Here is a 19,415-nt window from a genome sequence, read left to right as displayed (position 1 = left end):
GAAGGCACCACGGCCTGGATGACCACTAGGGGGCGCTCTTGTCCCGCAACTGCAACACAAGCCACAGCTCTGAGCCAAAAGATTTCCAAGGGCACAGGGTGAACCTCAAAGCAAGGGCAACAATGTGCAGTACTTTGCAGTTGGGGAGACTTTAACACAATCCTTAATAGGAACAGAAGTCACAAGTGGACAATACTGCAGGCCGAATCAGGGCATTAAGAAAATTATCCAATTTAGTATCAAGATTTTCTCATTTCTTCATTAATGAACCCTGAACGGCTCAGAGGGGAAAATACACAAATCCATTTGGCCTTTAACAAATCTGAATTTGCTAAACCAATGAAAAAAGAGTGAATGGTTTGTAATACTAGAAGATTCCTCGTTTCTCAGGAGCTGTGTCCCTACCACATTTACATGTGACATGATCTATATAGAATATGGATAGCACTCAACTACTGTGTTAAATGGCCAGTCCTCGGCAGCTCACGACTTCACCTGACCATGAACATTCTGACGTCACAGGAGCCACGTGACTCCTGGAGCCATCTAACAGGGACTTTTGACACTCAAACCCTTCACGATGGAGCAGCGGTTGTTAATAAATGCCTAGTAAGTGTCCAGCTAGTTTACTGGTAACAATAAAAGAGATCTGTATCTTCTTCCCACTTCTCTTTCCCTTTTAGAACAGAAAGTACAATGCTAGAGCAGGAAAATGAACCAATAGGCAGTATTGATGATAAATGTTACCATTTAGTGAACACTTAATATTTTCAGAGCACGGTGCAAAATTCATATGCACTATCTTATTTAATCTGTAAAAGAAACTTTTTGACTTGGGTATTATCCTGGTTTTATGTGCGAGAAAATAAAGGCTCCAAAAAGTTAGGCAAACTCAGAGTAAGCTATAGAAGTAGGGTTTGAATCCAGGTGTGACTCCAAAGCCTGGGGACATAAGCACTGTGCCATTCTGCATGGTTTTCAATTCATGTTGGGCCAAGATCCCTTGCTACCCAAGGCATTCCCATATTTCTGAGAACATTGCGAGCGCTGCCATGGAAACCCATTCATCATCTGTAAAATAGGGACAGAAAAGACCCCTTTTTGTGAGCTGTTTGTAAGGACTGGAGTTTATGGTATATGTCTATACAGTTCCTGGCATCTAGTAAGTCCTTAATAAATGGATGCTACAACTCTTACTCTTCCTAAAATTTCAATCTACTACCTCATACTGTATGGTCTTGTGGTTTGAAAGAATTAATGTATCTCCAAAAAACTAATTTGGCCATGAGAAAAGAACTTTTGAGTGTGAGAATCAGGGCCCATCTTTGCACAAAATGCAGGAATCCAGTATAGAAGGACATTTCTTTCATCTCTACATTTCCTCCTAGTGCTCCTGGATTCACATCAGAAATGAGATCTTTGGGGATACCTGGGTGGCTCAGTCAATTAAACGTCTGCCTTCGGCTCAGGTCATGATCCCAGGGTCCTGGGATCGAGTCCCACATCAGACTCCTTGCTCAGCGGGGAGCCTATTTTACCCTCTGCCTGCCATTCCCCCCTGCTTGTGCCCTCTCTCTCTCTTATAAATAAATAAAATCTATTAGAAAAAGAGATCTTTATTTAAAAAACAAAAAACCTCCCAGAAACGTTCTAAGAACCTTTCCAAAACAAATCCATCCTTCTTAACACATACAAAAAATTCATTTCTTAGAGTCCTTAATTCCACGCTTTATGAAGCTGTCTGTGCTGCCCAGACCTCTTTGGAGAGGGATTTGCAGGTGGAGTGGTACCACGGGCCCGTGGCCACGCCCCAGGAGGGCGGGGCGGGACGTGGTGGAGCAGCGCCCTTCGTTTGACTCACCGTAAGTGAAGTAGGCCACTTCCGGCGGAAGTGAGACATTGTGCAGCGTGTCGTCCTGCACGTGCTGGTCCACATACAGCTGGGCCTCGCTGGCCTTCAGGAAGGCCATGAACCTGGCGGTGAAGGACGCCACGAAGATGGACAGCATCCCGAAATCCAGCAGGTTCCACAGGTGCAGCACGTACTCGCGCGGCCCCTCCTCCCAGATTTCCTTGCATTCGGACCAAATCATTCCTGCGGGAGAGTGAGAAGCTCAGGCTCGTTTTCCAGTTCCCTGGGCGTTTGTGACCATAGCGCGGCATGGAGGGAACCAGGGTACGAATGGACGTGGGAGCTCCTGAGAACTGAGTGCGCTCGTAGCCAGCCGCGCGCCCACACGTGTCTTCTTCAAGGGCAGATTTAACAACGGACAGTTCTCAGGCCGCCTGAATACGTGTCACCTGCCCTCTGCTTACAGGTAAACCATCTCCAGAGGTGAGGAGAGAGTTCTCATCCTCTCTTAGGTCCTTGGAGGTAATACAGGAGAAACAGAGGCCCGTATTTGTGCATTTTAAGAACTGAGAGGGTTTAAGGACTCCTCCCGTTCTAAATGAAAGGCGAGGAAACTGAGGTCCGGGGGTGGGGGCGGTGGGAAAGGGCTTTCTGCAGGTCCTACTGAGGACCTGGAACCCCGTTCTCCTAACTCCCACATTGGAGCACTTGATACGTTTCTGTGATTGTTTCAGTGAGCATTTATTTTGAGTTGTTGTTTCTTTAGTTTTTAAAGTAACTTCTTGGATTTTAGATACCTCCAGTTCTAGATGGGCCTTAATTGCTACTTATTGAATAATGTAGAGGCATGTAAACAAAATGTTGCTCGTTGCCCCACCACACCTCTAAACCCGCCGTGAGAGGTGACCTAGAGTGACAGTTGGGTATGTATCCATCTGTACTTGCACTGCCAGTTTGGTGGCCACTAGTCACATGTGGACACGGAGCCCTTAAATGTGGCCATTTGAATGAGAGGTGCTGTGTAAGTGTAACATACCAAATACTAGGTATGAAGGACTTAAAAAAAAAAAAGTGAAATATCTCAGATTTTTTTATATCAATCACATGTTGAAGTGACAATATTTTAGATAAATTGGGTTAAATAAAATAGTAATTTCACCATTTTTATTGTAAGGCTGCTGGAAAGTTAGATATGTGGCTTATGTAGATTTGCACTATATTGCTATTCTCTTAATTATTAAAAATGAAATGATTTAGGTTATTAAAACTTAATAACTCTATAGCATTTTGAGCCCTTCCTATGTGCTAGGCACTCTTTGGTGTATGAATGTATTAACTCAGCTGAATCTTGGCAGAAAACACAGGAAGTACATCTATTATCTCAGTTTTATGGTTTTACTGTTTCATTAGGTACAGAGAGCTGGACTGTGCCCAGGCAGAAGGCAGATCTGGAGTTTTGAATCTGGAAGGTCTGCCCCTGAAGTCTGTCCTCTTGACCACTCTTATTATTCTGTCTCTTCAGGAAATACAATTGGATTCAAGGCCAGTGATGTGTAGAAAAAACTTGAATATTTTGTAAACGATAGTAAACAGTTTCTATAGCTACTCAAACCTGGGAAAGTTTTGATGAAGAACCAGCCATGCTGTGTCTGCATACTTAGGAAGTTAATGTAGTAAGAGGTTGGCTAAGTGACTACTCACTCCCCAGAGGTTAACACTGCCTGCCTCTTTGGGCACTTCCTTGGCTCCTGTGCATCAGACATGAGGGCTTGCCTTTCCCCATCCTCTGCCTCCCTCACTGGCCCTCCTCATCCTCCTTTGTTACTCATCCTCCACCCTCAACCTTCACCCTCCCCCCCCATCCCTTAAAAGCTGCTGCTTTCCAAGGCTTTGACCATTCTTGTTTTCCCTTCTGTCCTTGAGTAAGGGTGTCCACGGTTGCATCTTTGTCTTTCATTTCCTTGCAGATGTCCTTCAGGGAAATAAATTCTGATTTTTCTTAAGTGCTTGGAAACTAAATTTCCACTATACAGAGACTGCTCTAAGAGGATGTCCTGCCAGTACCAGAAATACAGTATACCCTAAGTTGGCCTCCCCATCCCTCCCTAACTCTTAGTCCCCCCATGGCCCACTACCCCGTCTTGCAGTCCTGACTCCTCAGACTGTCCCCATTGGATCACTGCCATTCTGCAGATCCTCCTCTGGTGGGCTCCCAGATCCATCCTGTCCACTCAGTTTTCACTTCTTTTCTCCTTACTCCTCAAGCACACGTTGGATCATGGTCACGTCCCCCTGCAGTATACTCCTCAACCCTAAGATAAAGTCCAGACTGCAGAGCTGGGCTGTCACATATTCCTGTGATCTCTGTCTGTGTCCGTATGTCCTGGAGTTCAGCAGAGCAGCTCTCCCCAATAGTCCCCCAACAGTTCCACCCCAGCCATTTGCTGGTGCTCTTCCAGACTTCAAACACAAGCACGCTGGCAACTGACCACATTATAATACAGTGGCCTTTGAGGACTTCACTGCCTACAAAGCCTGGAGTCGAGGATGATACTAGGAGCAGACAAATGGTCATGGGCAGAGAAGCATGGCTGACTTGGTCACAGGCCCCCATTTGGCCACACTGGATTGTGTCTCCTCTGCCCTGGGACAGTTTGAATCAGAGTTTTCCCTTTTTTTGGTGAAAGTAGTTTGTTACATAGGAGGAATTGAAACAAAATGTGTCTCTAAGGAGAAAAGTAATTTGAGAGCGTCTGTTCAGAGGGGTTGTGGCTTTGTTTTTTTGAAATAGCTTCTAAGATTTGCATGTCTGTATCACATCAGAGGCTGCGCAGTAGGAAATATCCCAAAACATTGCAGGTCTGTTTACAAGACACCCCCAGTACCCACCTTGCTTTTTTTTTTTTTTTTTCCTTTACAAAACACCCTTCTCAAGCTTACCATTTTAAAATTTGTATGGTAATTCAGTGAAGTAATAATTTTCTTAACACTGAAATTACTTTCAATTGTGCCAGTTCGAATAGATATTTTAGGAATGTTTTTAGAAAAACTATTATGGGCTGGAAGAAGTAATGTTTATTGCTCTTGGCTACCCTCAAATTAAAATTCCTGATGTCTCAGTGGAAGTGCTTTCAGCTGGGTACTAGCACAGCTGCAGGCTATCACTTAGGGCTGTCACTGGCCTGAATTCAGGAAGCCCTGGGTTCAGGTTCTGGCTTTGGCCACTTCCTGGGTGTGTGACTTTAAAAAAATCCCTTGATTTTCTTGGAGTTTTGGGGTTATTTCAAGTACCAAAATCTCTATGAATCTGAAATGCAAATTGTTTATAGAAAACGGACTTTTTTGACCAGGATAAGTAGCTCCTCATTGGGCATTGCAAATCATTTCCTCCATAGTCAAATGCCCTTGTCAGTTTTAGTAGATTTAAATATTAACTCAACCAAGCTAATTTAAATTATTCTAAGGCTGTGAGTAAAAGTAGCATGGGCCCAAGGGTTTGAACAGCAGGAATGCTTAATGAAAAAAAGAAACGTGAAATTAAGTACTTTAGTGAGTGAAATTAGGCCCCTTGCTTCTAACGGGGTGAGGATGGTTCAGCCTTTTCTATCCATGCTGAATATGATGGTCTCTTGCCTCCAGCTTGTCAGTCAGAGGAGTGTTTAGAGCCCAGGGATTCAGGTGTAAGGATGCTTGGCACTGGAGCCTCTTTCAGGCAAAATCCCCTTCACTCTGGGATGCCCTGGAGTCCAGAGGACAAGGTCACTGATAATTAGTGCGGGTGGCTGACAGTGGAATGGGCTGGGAAGCCTTGGGGGAAAGGAGTAGCTTCTTTTGGGCGGGTTCTGAATAAGGGCTGCGGAGATGAAGTTTGTCAGCTCAAAAGGTGGCTCACGCCCATCCCAGCTTCAGATGCTGTTCTGCAGGGATCTCTCGTCAGAATCCTGTGAGCCTTAACTATGCACATTCTGTAAGTGGTCCTGACCCCAAGGCATCCTCTGCTCTGTCCCCAGGTCCTCAGCAGAGCAGACTTCAGAGACCACCTCCTGGGAGGCCTGTGGGTCCTTTCAGGTCAGCCTCTCATTATTGGGCCAAAAGGAGGTGTTCTGTGAACTTACAGGAGGGAGAATATGCCTTCAAGCTGTGACATCCAAATATTGTCTCAGTGGCAGGTCCTTTGTGACAATTCTGGGCCTCATACATATTTGGGATTCAGTTGTTTTCCAGGCAGGAAAATGATATTAATAGATTAAAGCATTTCTGAACAAAGCTCTCCCTCTTTCTCTTCTTTCATTTTAGTACTTAGCAAGGCACTGTGCTGAGCACTCGAGCAACAGCAAACCTTTCTCATGGTCTGATAGCTGGTTAAACTGTAATCAGCTCCGCCTTACAGGTGAAAAGGCTTGTGTACCAAGATGGCAAGTACGTTGTTCAAAGGCACACAGGCACTGCAGGGCCCTTGCTCTCCACTGGGCTGTCACCTACCATGCCCTCTGCTGGGCACAAGCATACTCTTCCTGGCTGGGAAATCATCCACCCACTTAATCGACACTGTTGAGTGCTGACCCAGAGCCAGCCACTGTTCTGGGGACACCACGACCAAGATCAGTCTATCTCTGGAGACAGATGCATCACAAGCCATCATGAATGTTTCTGGGTGACAGATGCTGTAATGAAAATGCCTGGGGATTGTTTGTGGAGAGGCAGCGATCAGAGCAGTCAGTGTTATAATCATGAGCGTCAGCAGAGTTCCTGGAACCACTTGTATTTGTTCACTGACGGAGTGAATTCTTGGAGGAGGGGACACTTGGTGTGAGGTAGCAGGGGCTAGCCAGGTGACGGAGGGGCTGGCCAAGTGTTCCAGATAGTGGCTGCGGAAGTGTGGGAGGATGGGCTCTTCCAGGGGACTTGAAGAGGTTGAGTGTGGCTCAAGATTCAGGGTGTGGGCCTGGAGATTGTTAGCAGAGAAGGTTAGTAAAGGCCCAGTAGACCCTCAGTAGCTTTCGTACAGGCCATGAGGGGGAGACTGGGCTTTACTTGGAGTGGCTGGACAGTCCCTAAAGGTGATAAGCAGAGCAGATGCCTAGTCTCACTTGTAGGGAGAAACTTTGGAAAGTTGACTGGAATCGTCTGCTTGAAAATGGATCTGACTAAGTGAGGAAATAATCGAAAGAATGAATTAGGTGAGGAACCCAGCCCATAGGCTTTTATAAGTTCAGTCTTCCCAAACTTCACTGTGTGATCCTGGAGCTAAGACTTAGCACCTCCCTTGAAGAGTTTATAACCCTGGGTGGGTTGGGTGAGGGAGACCTTGAACCTCACATTTTACACATGTAAAAACTGAAAGGCAGGCAGGGCCACCAAGGGAGCCAGGACTGGGTTTCCTGACACCCAGTCACAAGTACTCTGTAGCCTTTTAAGTGTATTTTCCTATTCCCTGGGCATTCACATCTCCACTCCACTGGCAATACCGGGAAGTCCGTTTAAGAAAACACGGCCGTGTTCTAAGAGCGGTACAGAATGTGTCTTCAGATGGAGAAATGGCATGCTTTGTGCAGAGACTTCCCGCCCTCCAAGCCTGATGGCTTTCTGGGAACTACTCATGTTACATCATCCTCTGATGAGTGTCTCTGGGGCCACAGTCTCCCTATTATAAGCTCTTAAAACTACCCCAGAGTTGCTGCTGATATAGTCAAGAAAGAGGTTCCTGTGGTATGAACTGATCCTGGAGGTTCTCTAGGCTGCAAGGAGTGATGGTCCCTGGTTTCCAGAGTCCTCCCAATGCAGCTCATTTGACAGCACTTACAGAGCGTAACAAATCTACTAGCAAATTTATCCCTCCTTCCTCTTGTACTATTCTTTTCCTTTCCTTAATACTGTGTCCTGGCTTTTCTTCTGTCTCTGGGTTTGTCTTCTCAACCTCCTTGTGCCCTGCTACCCCCATCCTTGAATCTCTTGGATTGACAATCTAGGATTTTCCATAAATTCTATAGGTAATCAATTAAAGCATTTGGAGTAAAGGAAGAATATATTTCTAAGTGAGTTTGACCTTTACACAGAACTGTACAGTAGAAGAGAAACAACCTACATGCCTAGTATGAGGAGAGGCTTGGGGAAATAAGTTAGAGTATTGTCACACGATGTGGCTGTTGGAAGTGGTCATTGGGAAAACCACATGGCTAGATGGAGAGAGGGATAACAAAATATGAAGAGTCAACTACAAATTTATATGATTACAGAAATGTTAATATTAATAGAGACAGGAAGTAACAAAAGAAAGCACATAGTTTGCTTAGCAGTGTTAGCTGTTAGGAAGAAAAGGAACCTGGGGAATAGGACAGTCAGGGTGGAGGAACTTGTGGCTTTAAATAGGTTGGTTTAAAAAGACCTCACTTTGAAGATTTTTTGAGCAGGGACCTGAGGAGGTGAGGAAATGAGCCATGCACTGTGGGAAGAACACTCAGGCAGAGGGGACAGCCCCCGCAGAGGCCCTGAGGTAGAAACAGTGTGCAGCAAGAAAGCCAGTGGGCTGTGAGGTGGGAAGTGGTGGGACTTGAAGTCACAGAGATGGCTTGGAGAGGTGGAGGGCATTGTAGGCCATTATAAGGGCATCGGTGTCACTCTGAGAGAGATGGGAAGCCACAAAAGAGTTTTGAGGCAAAGAGGGACAAAACCTGATTGAATTTTTAAATGGATCACTCTAGCTCCTGGCCTGAGAATGTACTGAGGCCTGGTGGTGGGAAAGACAGAAGCAGGCCACCCAGAGAAGGCCGTTCACCTTTTTGTGGCCAAGGTCTTCATCCATGAAGGGAGCAGGTTGGATGTGCAAGGGTCCTGAGGTTCTTTTCAGCCCTAGGACAGCTTCTGGTAGAGAGGGAGTAGTAGTGTTCTTATAATCAATCTGTCTATAGTCCCTCATTTATGAGTATGATACATTCTGGGAGAAGAGATTGTGCTACTCTGTATCCAGCTGATCAGGGTCTGCCTGGCAGAGTAGAATTTGAAAATTCTGTCAGTAGGGGCCTCATGCCACTTAAAGCCCCTCCATGTCTGAGCAGAGGGTAGATCAGACTGTAGACTTCAGGGCATGCCAGTAGCGCACACAGTGTTTGAGAGCTTTCTCTCAAAGATTAGTATTACCCTGTAGTAAGTAAAGAGCTCCAGAATGTATTCAGGGATAAGATAATGTTAATTGTATTTTACAGCTGTTTCCCCAGTATCTGGCACAGTGCCTGATGTTTAGTATAATGCCTAATAACTAGAAAATATATGTTGAGAAAAGAATTGAGAGAGTAAAAGAAATATCCAAAAACTTCCACGTTGCTCCCCCTCTGTATCTGGCAAGCCCCCTGCTCTGTGGCCTCCCCTCCAGCTTTCCTCCCGGTACAGTGGGTGAGAGTCCACAGTCCTGCTAAGTCCAGATCCTCCACCAGTGTCCTGGATCTCATCCCCTGTGGCTACTCAGGAACTTAGCTTCCAGATTCAGTGGTGAGGTCTTAGGCCTCATGTTAGCTGATCTGTCAGCATTCGTTGGAAGTCGTCACTCCCTGGTTCTCGACCCAGTTACTTTGATTGCCTTCAACACCACTCTCCTGGCTCTTCTCTTACCTAATCTTCACTGGAGACTTCTCATCTTTCCATCCTTAAGTATCCTTGTGCTTCAGGACTTGGTCCTCAGTTTGTCTGACCATATTCGCAGTTGGGGTGATTGCACACTTAATTTACATTAAGTACGCTGTCATTCTCATACTTGTCTTCAGCCCCAGCCTCTCCTTATGTGCTTATGGACTTCAGACATGCATATCCAAGTGCTGCTTGACATTTCCACTTGGACATCTAATAGGTGTCAAACAGAACTCTTGATTTCCTCTCCTTCCTCTCTGAACTGCTCCTCCCCTGGTCTTTTCTGTTGCTGTGAAAGACTCTAGCATACCATCACTTGAGCTAAAACACATGGAATTTTCCTTGACTGCTCTCTCTCTCTCTCTCACACACACCCTACACCAAGTCTGATAGTAAATATTATTGATTTTACAGAATGTAAATCACGATGTACCACCTCCTCAAAGCAAACCATTTCCTATCTACATTAGTGCAGTGGCCTCCTGACGGCTCTCCTTGCTTCTGTTCTTGTTCCTGACTTCTCTGCCTTGTACATAGCAGCCAGCAAGTCATTAACAACTTCAGTCATAGGATGTCACTTCTGTGCTCAGAACCTTCCAGTGGTTTCTTTCTTTTTTTTTTTTTTTTAAAGATTTTATTTATTTATTTGACAGAGAGAGATTACAAGTAGGCAGAGAGGCAGGCAGAGAGAGAGAGGAGGAAGCAGGCTCCCTGCTGAGCAGAGAGCCCGATGCGGGACTCGATCCCAGGACCCTGAGATCATGACCTGAGCCAAAGGCAGCGGCTTAACCCACTGAGCCACCCAGGCGCCCTTCCAGTGGTTTCTTATCACAGTCAGAATAAAATAAAAATTGTGTACCATGGCCTTAAAGACCTTGTGTGATCCAGCTCTGCCTGTCCCTCTGAGTTCATTTCTGTTCTCTCCTCCTCTTTCACTATACTCCAGTCTCACCAGTTTCCCTGAATCCAAGCCTTTATCACATACTGATCCTTCTGTCTGGAATGCTTTTCACCCACATGTGTACAAAGCTTTCTTCCTCTCTTCTTTTAGGTCTCTGATCAGATTTCATCTTGTCAGAGTAGGGAGATGGGAATGCATGTTCCTACTGTTGAGCTCTTTTGAGAAGGGAAACTTTGAAGGAAGAGAGAAAGCAAGCTGCACAGGTCATTATCCAACTAGTCTCTTCAATCAGAGAAATGGGGTACTGACTAGAAATTTGGGGGTATGAAAAAAATCATTAACTTTCTTTTACGTTTGTGGTTCTGTTTTAGAAAAGAAGTTCTGGTTTCTATTACCAGCCATGATGGGTAATAAACTGAAAAAGAGAAAAAGAAAAAAAGAAACCATCCGCAGGCACTGAAAACAGATATTCCTTCAGCAAGATAAGCCACTTGAACATCAGGTCTTTCTTTATGGAGACACATTCCAGTCTGTAGTGCATGGAGTGGAATCCCAGAAGCATGAAAGGCAGTCCCACAGAGTTAAAGAGACAGAGACTGGGAGCGCCTGGGTGCCTCAGTGGGTTAAGCCTTTGCTTTCGGCTCAGGCCGTGATCTCAGGGTCCTGGGATGGAGCCCTGCACCCAGCTTTCTGCTCAGCAGGGAGCCTGCTCCCCGCCTCCCACCCCCGCCTGCCTCTCTGCCCACTTGTGACCTCTATCTGTCAAATAAATAAAATCTTAAAAAAAAAAAAAAGACAAAGACTAGAGTTCAGGAAGGCAGAGGTGATCAGATGTTGTGTGGTCGAGTTTCAGAGAGAAGGGTACTGTGCAAACCAAAAACAGAACCACAAATGAAGTCCAGAAAATTATGTATGGGTCTTTTTGGTTATTTCCCAAACACTAAGTTATAAGTACCCAGAGTAAAACTCCACAAACAGCAGCCAGAGAGCCCCAAGCTGAATATTCTCAGAGCTCACCCACAGTGGAGAGATTTGAGCTCACACCATCCAGAATTGAAATTCTTTGTTGATTATCCAGGGCATGTAGTAGAGACCACAGATGTGTGTCTCTGTAGCACAAGAATAACCAATCTTTATGGTTAAATTTCTCCAGATTCACTCTAAGAAACTTGAAAAGCCCTGAGCTGGGTCGCCTCGGTGGCTCAGTTGGTTAAGCATCTGCCTTTGGCTGGGGTCATGATCTCAGGGTCCTGGGATGGAGCCGCTCAGCATGGGGCTCCCTGCTCAGCGGAGAGCCTGCTTATCCCTCTCCCACTGCTCCTGCTTGTGTTCCCTCTCTTGCTGTCTCTCTCTTTCTCTGTCAGATAAAAAAAAAAAAAAAAAGGAAAGAAAGAAAAGCCCTGAAATAATCTGCAGTTAATTTAACAGCTTGTCAGAGTAAAGCCAAATGCTCTTCCAAGGAAGACAACAAAGTCTGGATGTTCAACAACATAACCTAGGAAGTGCCTTTCATTCAGTCAGAAATGACTAACCCACCGAGACACATGTGATCCATGTCAGGAGAGAGATTAGGTAGAGAAAGGTAACCCAGAAATGACAGAGATGATGGAATTAGGAGTTAAGGATTTTACAGCAGTTACTGTAAGTATGCACCATATGTTTATGGATTTAAAGGAAAATGCAAGCTTCATGAAGAAGGAAATGAAAGGTAAAAAGAGGGCCAAATGGAATTTCAAGCATTGAAAAATATAATATCTGAAAGGAAAAATTCACTGGTTAGGGATTAAAATCACAGACAATGCAGAAGAATTCTCCATGAACCTGAAGCACAGAGAGAAAAAAAATTGGAAAAAAGAAAAATAACTTATCTTAGTGATACACATAAAAATGTTTATGGGTGAAATATGATATCTGAGATTAGCTTTAGAATGCTACATGTTGGGGGAAGGGAACTGGGGAAACCATAGATGACACAAAAATTAGCCATGACTTGCTAATTTTTGAGCATGAGAGATTGGTTCATGGGATTTATTGTACTCTTCTCTTGATTTTTTCACATTTTTTGAAATGATTCATAATAAAACGCTTGAAAATTTACCTAAATAAGAAAAATTAATTAGAATCTTTCTTCCATCCGAAATATACCAGGAAATAGGTCAATGAGAAACCCTTCCCTCCTCCCTACTTTTCATGTAAGGGTCTTAAAAACTCAGCTGTGTTTTGATGGGCGGGAACTGGGACTAGGCTATAGACATTGGGTCTTCTGCAGCTGGAGAGAAATGTTTCCTCCTGGAACAGTGCCCTGACATCCAGGAAGAGAAATAGGGGTCAAGAGGAAGTCTGCTTCAGTAAGAGCCATGGACATGGCATAGCTCTCTCACTCAGGGCAAGTGTGGTTGCACTCACCACAGTCTCCTTCCTGGGGGCTGGGTGGGGAAATGCGGTGGGTGAGTGATGGGGCCATAAATATTCTTATGTTTTTATCCAATAAGCCTAATGTGTGAGTTATGGGTGTTCTGTTCTGTTTTGTTTTAATCTGTGTCGTAGTCAGTTTGGGCTGCTCTAATAAAATACCACAGGCTGAGTGGCTTGTAGACAAGAGAAATTTATTTCTCACAGTTTTGGAGGTTGGAGGTCTGACATCAGGATGCCAGCGTATTTGGGTTCTGGTGAGAGCCCTCTTGTGGGTTACAGACTGCTTGTTGTACCCTCACATGGCCAAGAGAAAGAGAGAGAGAGAAAGAGCGCGCACGCGCGTGTGCATGAGTTCTCCCCAAGGCTCTTATATAAGGGCACGTATCCCATTCATCAGCATTCTGTCCTCATGACCCCATAGGACCTACCTCCTAATACCGTCACATTGGGGTTAGCGTTTTCACATATGGATTTGGGGCTGTACAAACTTTCCATCCCCTGCAGTGTTAGGATTAGGATAGATTCTGAACTGTGAAAGTCAGGCCACCAGAAGTCACTCCGCCACAGGCTTTAATGTCTCCTTACAACTTTAGTGCCAGTGACTCTCCTAAGTGAGCCTCTGGTCAGAGACTGGCTGGTTGATGAAAAGCCTTTGGGAAGCATGCTCTCCTGCTTCTTTCCTTTGGATCAAACCATTCTTCTCATCTCCCTCTTCCTATTTAGAGACCCACCTCAGAAACCATAGGCCCCCTTGTTCTCAGCTTGGGCATCTAGGATGTTCTCACATGGTTCAACCATTGTGGCTCTCTTAGGCTCTCTCATTTAACTGCAGTGGGCCATGGGTTGGGCCATTTTCAAGTACTTGTTCTTTTGTGATTTGTTGCTTGAAGGCACAGACACTGTGACCCTGTGTACATTTTGACTCAGTGCTCAGTGTTTATTAACATAAACCTAGTGAAAATTATACCATTATTGAATTTTTGTGAAGAAAGCAAAATCTGGGGTACGTACCATTAGGGCAGTTTAATTAGTAGCGTACATCTTGATACTCCAGAGATAACATTTTTCAGTTCTCTTTTCAGTTTTGCTTTGTTTAAAACATTCTCATCACATTCATATCTTTTTGGTGTACATGTTATAATCTATTGATCAGGTTTTAGTTATGTGCAGTGTCACCAATGTTAACTTACACAGTTTTTCATTTTTTTTCCCACCAAGTCTGATTTTTTCCCTACCAAATAGTTTTGCAGGTTTTAGTTTTAGAAAAGCCTGTATCCCATTTTGCCTGTACAGTTTTAGCTTTTACCATTTTAGTTTGTCTTGTTTGTTCCTCTTCATAATAGTTCTTATAAAGTGGATAAAAGAGAGATGTTCTTTCTTAGCTGGACAGTGGGGAAATTGGGAAAATTTCCTTGGCACTTTTAGTGGCAGACCTTCGCAGCACAGAGCATTACCACAAAAAGGAATGTCACAGCTTCATGGTGTTCATTAACACAAATAATGAGAAAGTGTAGCTCCCCTAGCTTCTTAGATTTCTGTTTATCATCTACATTCTCCTGTACATTAGTATTCAGTGATAAAAAATATCATTTAAGCTATGCAATTTTATACTCTTTTCTGGAAGTAGACCTTGATTTCCTAAGGCCTCTGGTAGACTGTAGTTAAATGATCAAAATATGTTTTCCCATGCAAGGCTGCCTTACAAACATTTTTCAGTACATGTATAATGAAAAGCACGTAGCAAATTTCCTCCAAACATCTCCTTCCAATATTGGGATTCCTGTTAAAGGCTCGTGCATCTGATACACCAGCATATATAGAAGCTGACTCTGCCTTCTCTGTTGGTCATCTGCTCACTGTTTTGACTGCCAGAGTGCGCTCAAAAGGAGATGGAGAGGTTCAGAAGTCAGAGTTTAATTATGTCCTATTATTAGTAGGGGAGGAGAGAATAAAGGACAGAGTGCTTACCTAAGACCCACTTCATGATGAGCATTTCTGTCCAGGAAAATTGTGTGGTTTTCACTCTGAAGATCTGTTTCGGGTGGTCTGTGAAGGTTTCGTTGGGCAGGTTTTTAACGCCTTCAAAGCGGTCTGATGCATTCACAACTAGCAATCCCAAAAAGATTGTAAAAGAAACTGCATGGGCAACAAATTTCATGAAGGGGCTCCTCAGGGTTCTTCCTAGCTGGAAACAAAATATTTAGAACATATTAAACTGGCATCTGTAGGTGGGGACAGGTCTCTCTTTAAAATGCTTTGCCAAAGTTTAACGAGAGAATCCTCCATCATGGACAGAAGCTGCTAACTGAACTCAGACAACCTGTTCTCTTGCCCTTTCATTTGAGTGGCTCCTTAACCAGATACATCTCCTGTTGAATTAAGTTATTCCCATTTAGGAATTTCGTGGGAGTGGTATAAACAAGAGTAGAATACACTGATGTATTACTGTGCTTTGACCTGCATGACTTTTCCCAGCCATGTGATAGGTGTCTTAGGCCATTCACATCTGGAAAAAGAATAGTCTCAGTAGAGTTCAGAATTAAAAAAAAACACATGTTGACTATGTTCTATTGCTCTTTGGTCCATTTTTCTGAGTTTTGTTTTTTCTATGATTTTTTTTCACTATTTCTTATATGTTGGTAAATTAAAGCTTTACAGTTCCCTCTGCTTTAGCCATATTCCAAGAAATTTTGACAGGTGGTATGTTCATTGATATTCAGTTATCAATATTTTACAGCTTCCCTTTGGATTTCATTTTTAAATCACAGGTTAATGTCCAGATGTAGAGGACTTTTTCCTCATACTTTGAAAAATTCCTTTTTCATTGCTGCATGTGTATAGATCATAGCCTCTTTGATACTACTCTAAAACTTAGAGGTTTCCCTTGCGGCTCTGGTGCATAATTGAGTTGTGTGGTTGTTCCATGTGAGCCTGAAATGATCCAGAAGATACCCCATTAGGGAGCAAGTATTGGCCATATCTTCTTTGGCCCTGGTGTGCCATCCCAAGGCTACTTTGGTCTTTGAGGACTAAACTGTGGGCCATCCAGTGAGTCTTTTGACCTCTGTTAATGAGCTCATATGAGTCCCTTCTAGGACACAGCTATCACTTGCACCTAGGCACCAAATCCTACCCCTCACCCTGGTACACTAATCAGAAGAGAGCAAAGAGGAAAACCTTTTTTGAAGCCCAGAAAATTTCCTTCTCTAGAGCAGATGTTCACCTGTAGCTACTGTCTGGTTAATTGATGTTCACATTCGGCCTCATTCAGGAGTCCTAGAGTGAAATGTCATCTGGGAGATAGAGTATTGGTTCAGTAGGTGATCAATTTACAGGGATTTTTGCAGGTAAAAGTTCCCTAATTATGACTGTATTCAATGTAATATTTATAAGTCCAATGGCTTGATAATGTTCTTTCAATATGCTTCGGCATGGTAATCATCCACTTTAATTATACTGATTGTTAGTGTAACATGGTTTATTATGATTCTAATACCGTAGAACCTATTGAAATTAAAAAAGTGATAATTTATATATATATATATATATATTTTTTTTTTTTTTCCAAAAACCCAATATCTCAGGTCTAGACATTAGGAATCCCTACTATGCTGGAAAAGACTTGTTTCAGTTCATTTGCATTGTTAGATGCCATATGACACTAAAGCTAGTGCCCGAAAACCTGAAATTCTAGTTACCTAAAACCATGGAGCCTACAGACATTTTACAAATGGCCCTTCTTTGTGATGTTTGACTTCATTATCTACAAAATTGGATCATAGATTAATTCTGGCCATAGTTAGATACATTAAATTCAGAATGCACAGGTCAAATGTAAGGACAAATAAAACATCTCACATAAATTAAGTAAGAAAACTGAATTCAACCATGTTTCATTTTGATTTATATATCAAACTGTTAGTTTGAATTTTTCAACATTTTAGATGACTGCGTTTGAATCTAGAAGCCCCATTTCCCAGCCAGGTTGCTGGTGTACCCAGGAGACATCCTGAAATAGTCCCTGCTTCCTGTCTTGTCACTGTGTCCTAGTTGGGGTAGTGGTGAGAGGCGAGGGAAGGTAGAACTGACCATGGGTTGGGGAGTGGGGAAGGCTGAGCAGAAGGAAAAGGATGTCAGATCTTGTGTATCCCAGCAGAGTCCCACAATTGTCAGAAAAAGCTGGGGACCATGGAGATGGACCCAAATCTTAAGGGACTAGTGGCCAGGTTTCCTGTCCTTTATCAGTGGGCTCTACGTGGTATCTTCTGATGACAACCTGGGTGAGGATACGGGGACACTGCTCCTCCTCCTCACACACAGGAGGCTCCTGATGCAGGATGCTGCACGCAGTTGAACCTGAGCTGGCCTTGGGATTCCCCAGAAGATGTGGTTTGAGGCATTTACTGTTCTCTTTGTTACTTCCTTCAAGTTTTTATTGTCTGGCAGAAGTGGAGTCTGTAAAAATTACTGTAGCTACTGCAAATGTACCACAAAACCCTGATAAGACCCTATGGTCCTGTGGAAAGTGACCCTGGGTTCAGTTCCCACTTGATCTGGGCCATAGGGAGGAAAGCGAGGTTAGGTAGTAGTGCACCTTTCTTCCTCTTCTTCTGGGCTTGAAGACTCCTTTTTTTTTTTTTTTTAAATCATTATTTTTTATTATGTTAGGTTAGTCACCATGCAGTATGTCATTAGTTTTTGATGTAGTGTTCCAAGACTTCTTTTTAACTGGTCAAACTTGGACAAAGTTCATTTGAGATCAAATCATTTCAATGGATTTCTTTCTTTTATTTTCCTTTTTTTTGGGATGGGGGTTGATATTTCCTTTTTGTCTCACAAAAATAATTTTTGAAACAAATTACACCTGGGGAAAACTTCCTTCTTTTACAAGGCTACCAGGTAAGGTAAAAGAAAGGAGAAAAGTCAGCCAATATATGCCAGCAGCTCTTAGCTGGGGAATCATTAAAGCTGGGTCAAGGAATAACGTTCAGTATAAAAAAAGACAGTAGAGCTTAGGGAGATGTAGACCTTGGCCTGCTCTGCTCTTTGCTCACCAGTGCAAAACTGATGAGTCTGGACAATGGACTAAAGCACTTCCGTCATTCCTTGGACCATATGAGCAGAGAACTGGTTATCTAGAAAGGCAGGCTTATAGTACCTCAGTGTCTAGCTCACCCCAAACCTCCTGGGAAATATGTGAATATGAGAGCAACTAAGTAGTTCTCTTGAATTAGCTGCAAACAAATAGATCAGAGGTGACCTTACACTGGTTAGCACACCTCTGTGTTCCCTGCTGCTGGGCTCTTAGCCCTTACCACAAGTGTAAGCTTCTAAATGGGGACCTGGTGGCCGCATGCCTGCGAGGTAGGTTGTTATCTGCAGGAGAGCACCCAGAGAGTGTTTCCACCCTGTCTCCGCGGTCTCTTATCCCTAGATGCCACCCTCACTTGCCACCAGGTGCCAGTGGCCTCGAGGAAGGGCTCAGTGTAGAAGTTGGAAAGTGGAACGGAGGCAAACTTTGGATCAGGTGCTCCAAGAAAAAAACATGCACATCATCAAGGCCAGAGTGATTCTTAAATGTTAGAGATCCTGGTTAAATTAGGGGTAGGTTTCACTGTATGCTTTCTGTAAAATTCTTACTCGAAATGTCTAATGCAGGGCTCAGTGATATTCCTTTCTTTGGGTAAGGCAGGAGGATGTTCCTTGGGTGTCTAATCTGGGCGTTCTCACATTGCCATGGGAATCCATCCTTTGTCCCATGGGCTGAAGAGGTGCTAAGTGATAGTGAACACTTGAAGGTAGGGTTTCTCAGGAAAGAATACAGTTTGTCAGTCTTGTTTTCGACTCCTCCTTTCTGGAAAAGTCCTGCCACCTCTAAATTTCTGAACCAAGTCCTTTGCAAAGTGAAGTAGTCAGCAGTTAAGATGCTTAGATTCAGCATTGAAGGTTATAATGCTGCTGATGGATTAGAAAGGGTAGAAGAGCAGGTGTGCATGCATGCATGTGTATGTATGCGTGTGCACATGCAAACATGCTTGTACAATGGTTAAGGTCCAGTCTCTTGAGCTAGAGATCTTAGGTTTAAATCACAGCTCCATAGTTTGTGGCATTTAATCCCTTTATGTCTTAGTTTCTTCATCTGTAAAATGGGGATAAAATATAACTTTTCATGTAGGGTTGATGAAAGAAATGAATAATATGCACAAAACAGAGCAGCTCCTGGCACACAAGAAGCACTTACTATGTGGCACCAGAGAGCCTCAGGAAATACTCCTAAGGGGGAACATAAAAGAAACCCACCTGGCTCTTTTAAAGCTAATAGGCAAGACTCTGGAAAGTTGGAGCTTCACAGAGTCCTAATACACTTCTGCTGTGAGCCTTTGGGGTGCTCTCTGTATGCACCATGATCCTGGGCCCTGGAGGGGGTAGAATAAATAAGCCAGCAGAGTTGGTCCTTCCTTTCAAAGTTGCTGATTTTCTGGTGGAGAGAGATGCCGGCCATCGCCTGTGCTAGGAAATCGATGGAGAGTTGGGGAGAGAATGTCACAGGGCTTAGACTGGGCTCAGATAGAAGCAATCACTCTTCTAGTACCTTAACTGCTGTCCCAGCAGGGTGGCAGGTGATGG

At 43.8% G+C, this 19,415-nt stretch overlaps 1 protein-coding gene and 1 long non-coding RNA gene across 5 annotated transcripts in view; one reads left to right on the top strand and one right to left on the bottom strand.

The window, feature by feature from the left end:
• The window catches only part of TRPC7 (transient receptor potential cation channel subfamily C member 7), a 145,742-nt gene that overhangs the window by 32,534 nt on the left and 93,793 nt on the right, over window positions 1–19,415 (bottom strand). For all 4 annotated transcript variants that reach the window (XM_082724627.1, XM_082724628.1, XM_082724630.1 and 1 more), the window contains 2 exons: window positions 14,757–14,973; window positions 1,862–2,095 (listed from right to left, as the gene is read on the bottom strand). In XM_082724627.1, the coding sequence (XP_082580753.1) occupies window positions 1,862–2,095; window positions 14,757–14,973 (451 nt within the window). The remainder of the gene's footprint in view (window positions 1–1,861; window positions 2,096–14,756; window positions 14,974–19,415) is intronic.
• LOC309861599 overlaps window positions 1–19,415 on the top strand; it is a 143,230-nt gene that overhangs the window by 39,097 nt on the left and 84,718 nt on the right. The gene's annotated exons all lie outside the window — the stretch shown is intronic.

This window comes from Mustela nivalis (genome assembly GCF_964662115.1).
Source record: "Mustela nivalis genome assembly, chromosome: 3".
Taxonomy (NCBI): domain Eukaryota; kingdom Metazoa; phylum Chordata; class Mammalia; order Carnivora; family Mustelidae; genus Mustela; species Mustela nivalis.
The sequence above is the reverse complement of the archived record's forward strand: the minus strand, read 5'-3'. Positions and strand labels throughout refer to the sequence as shown.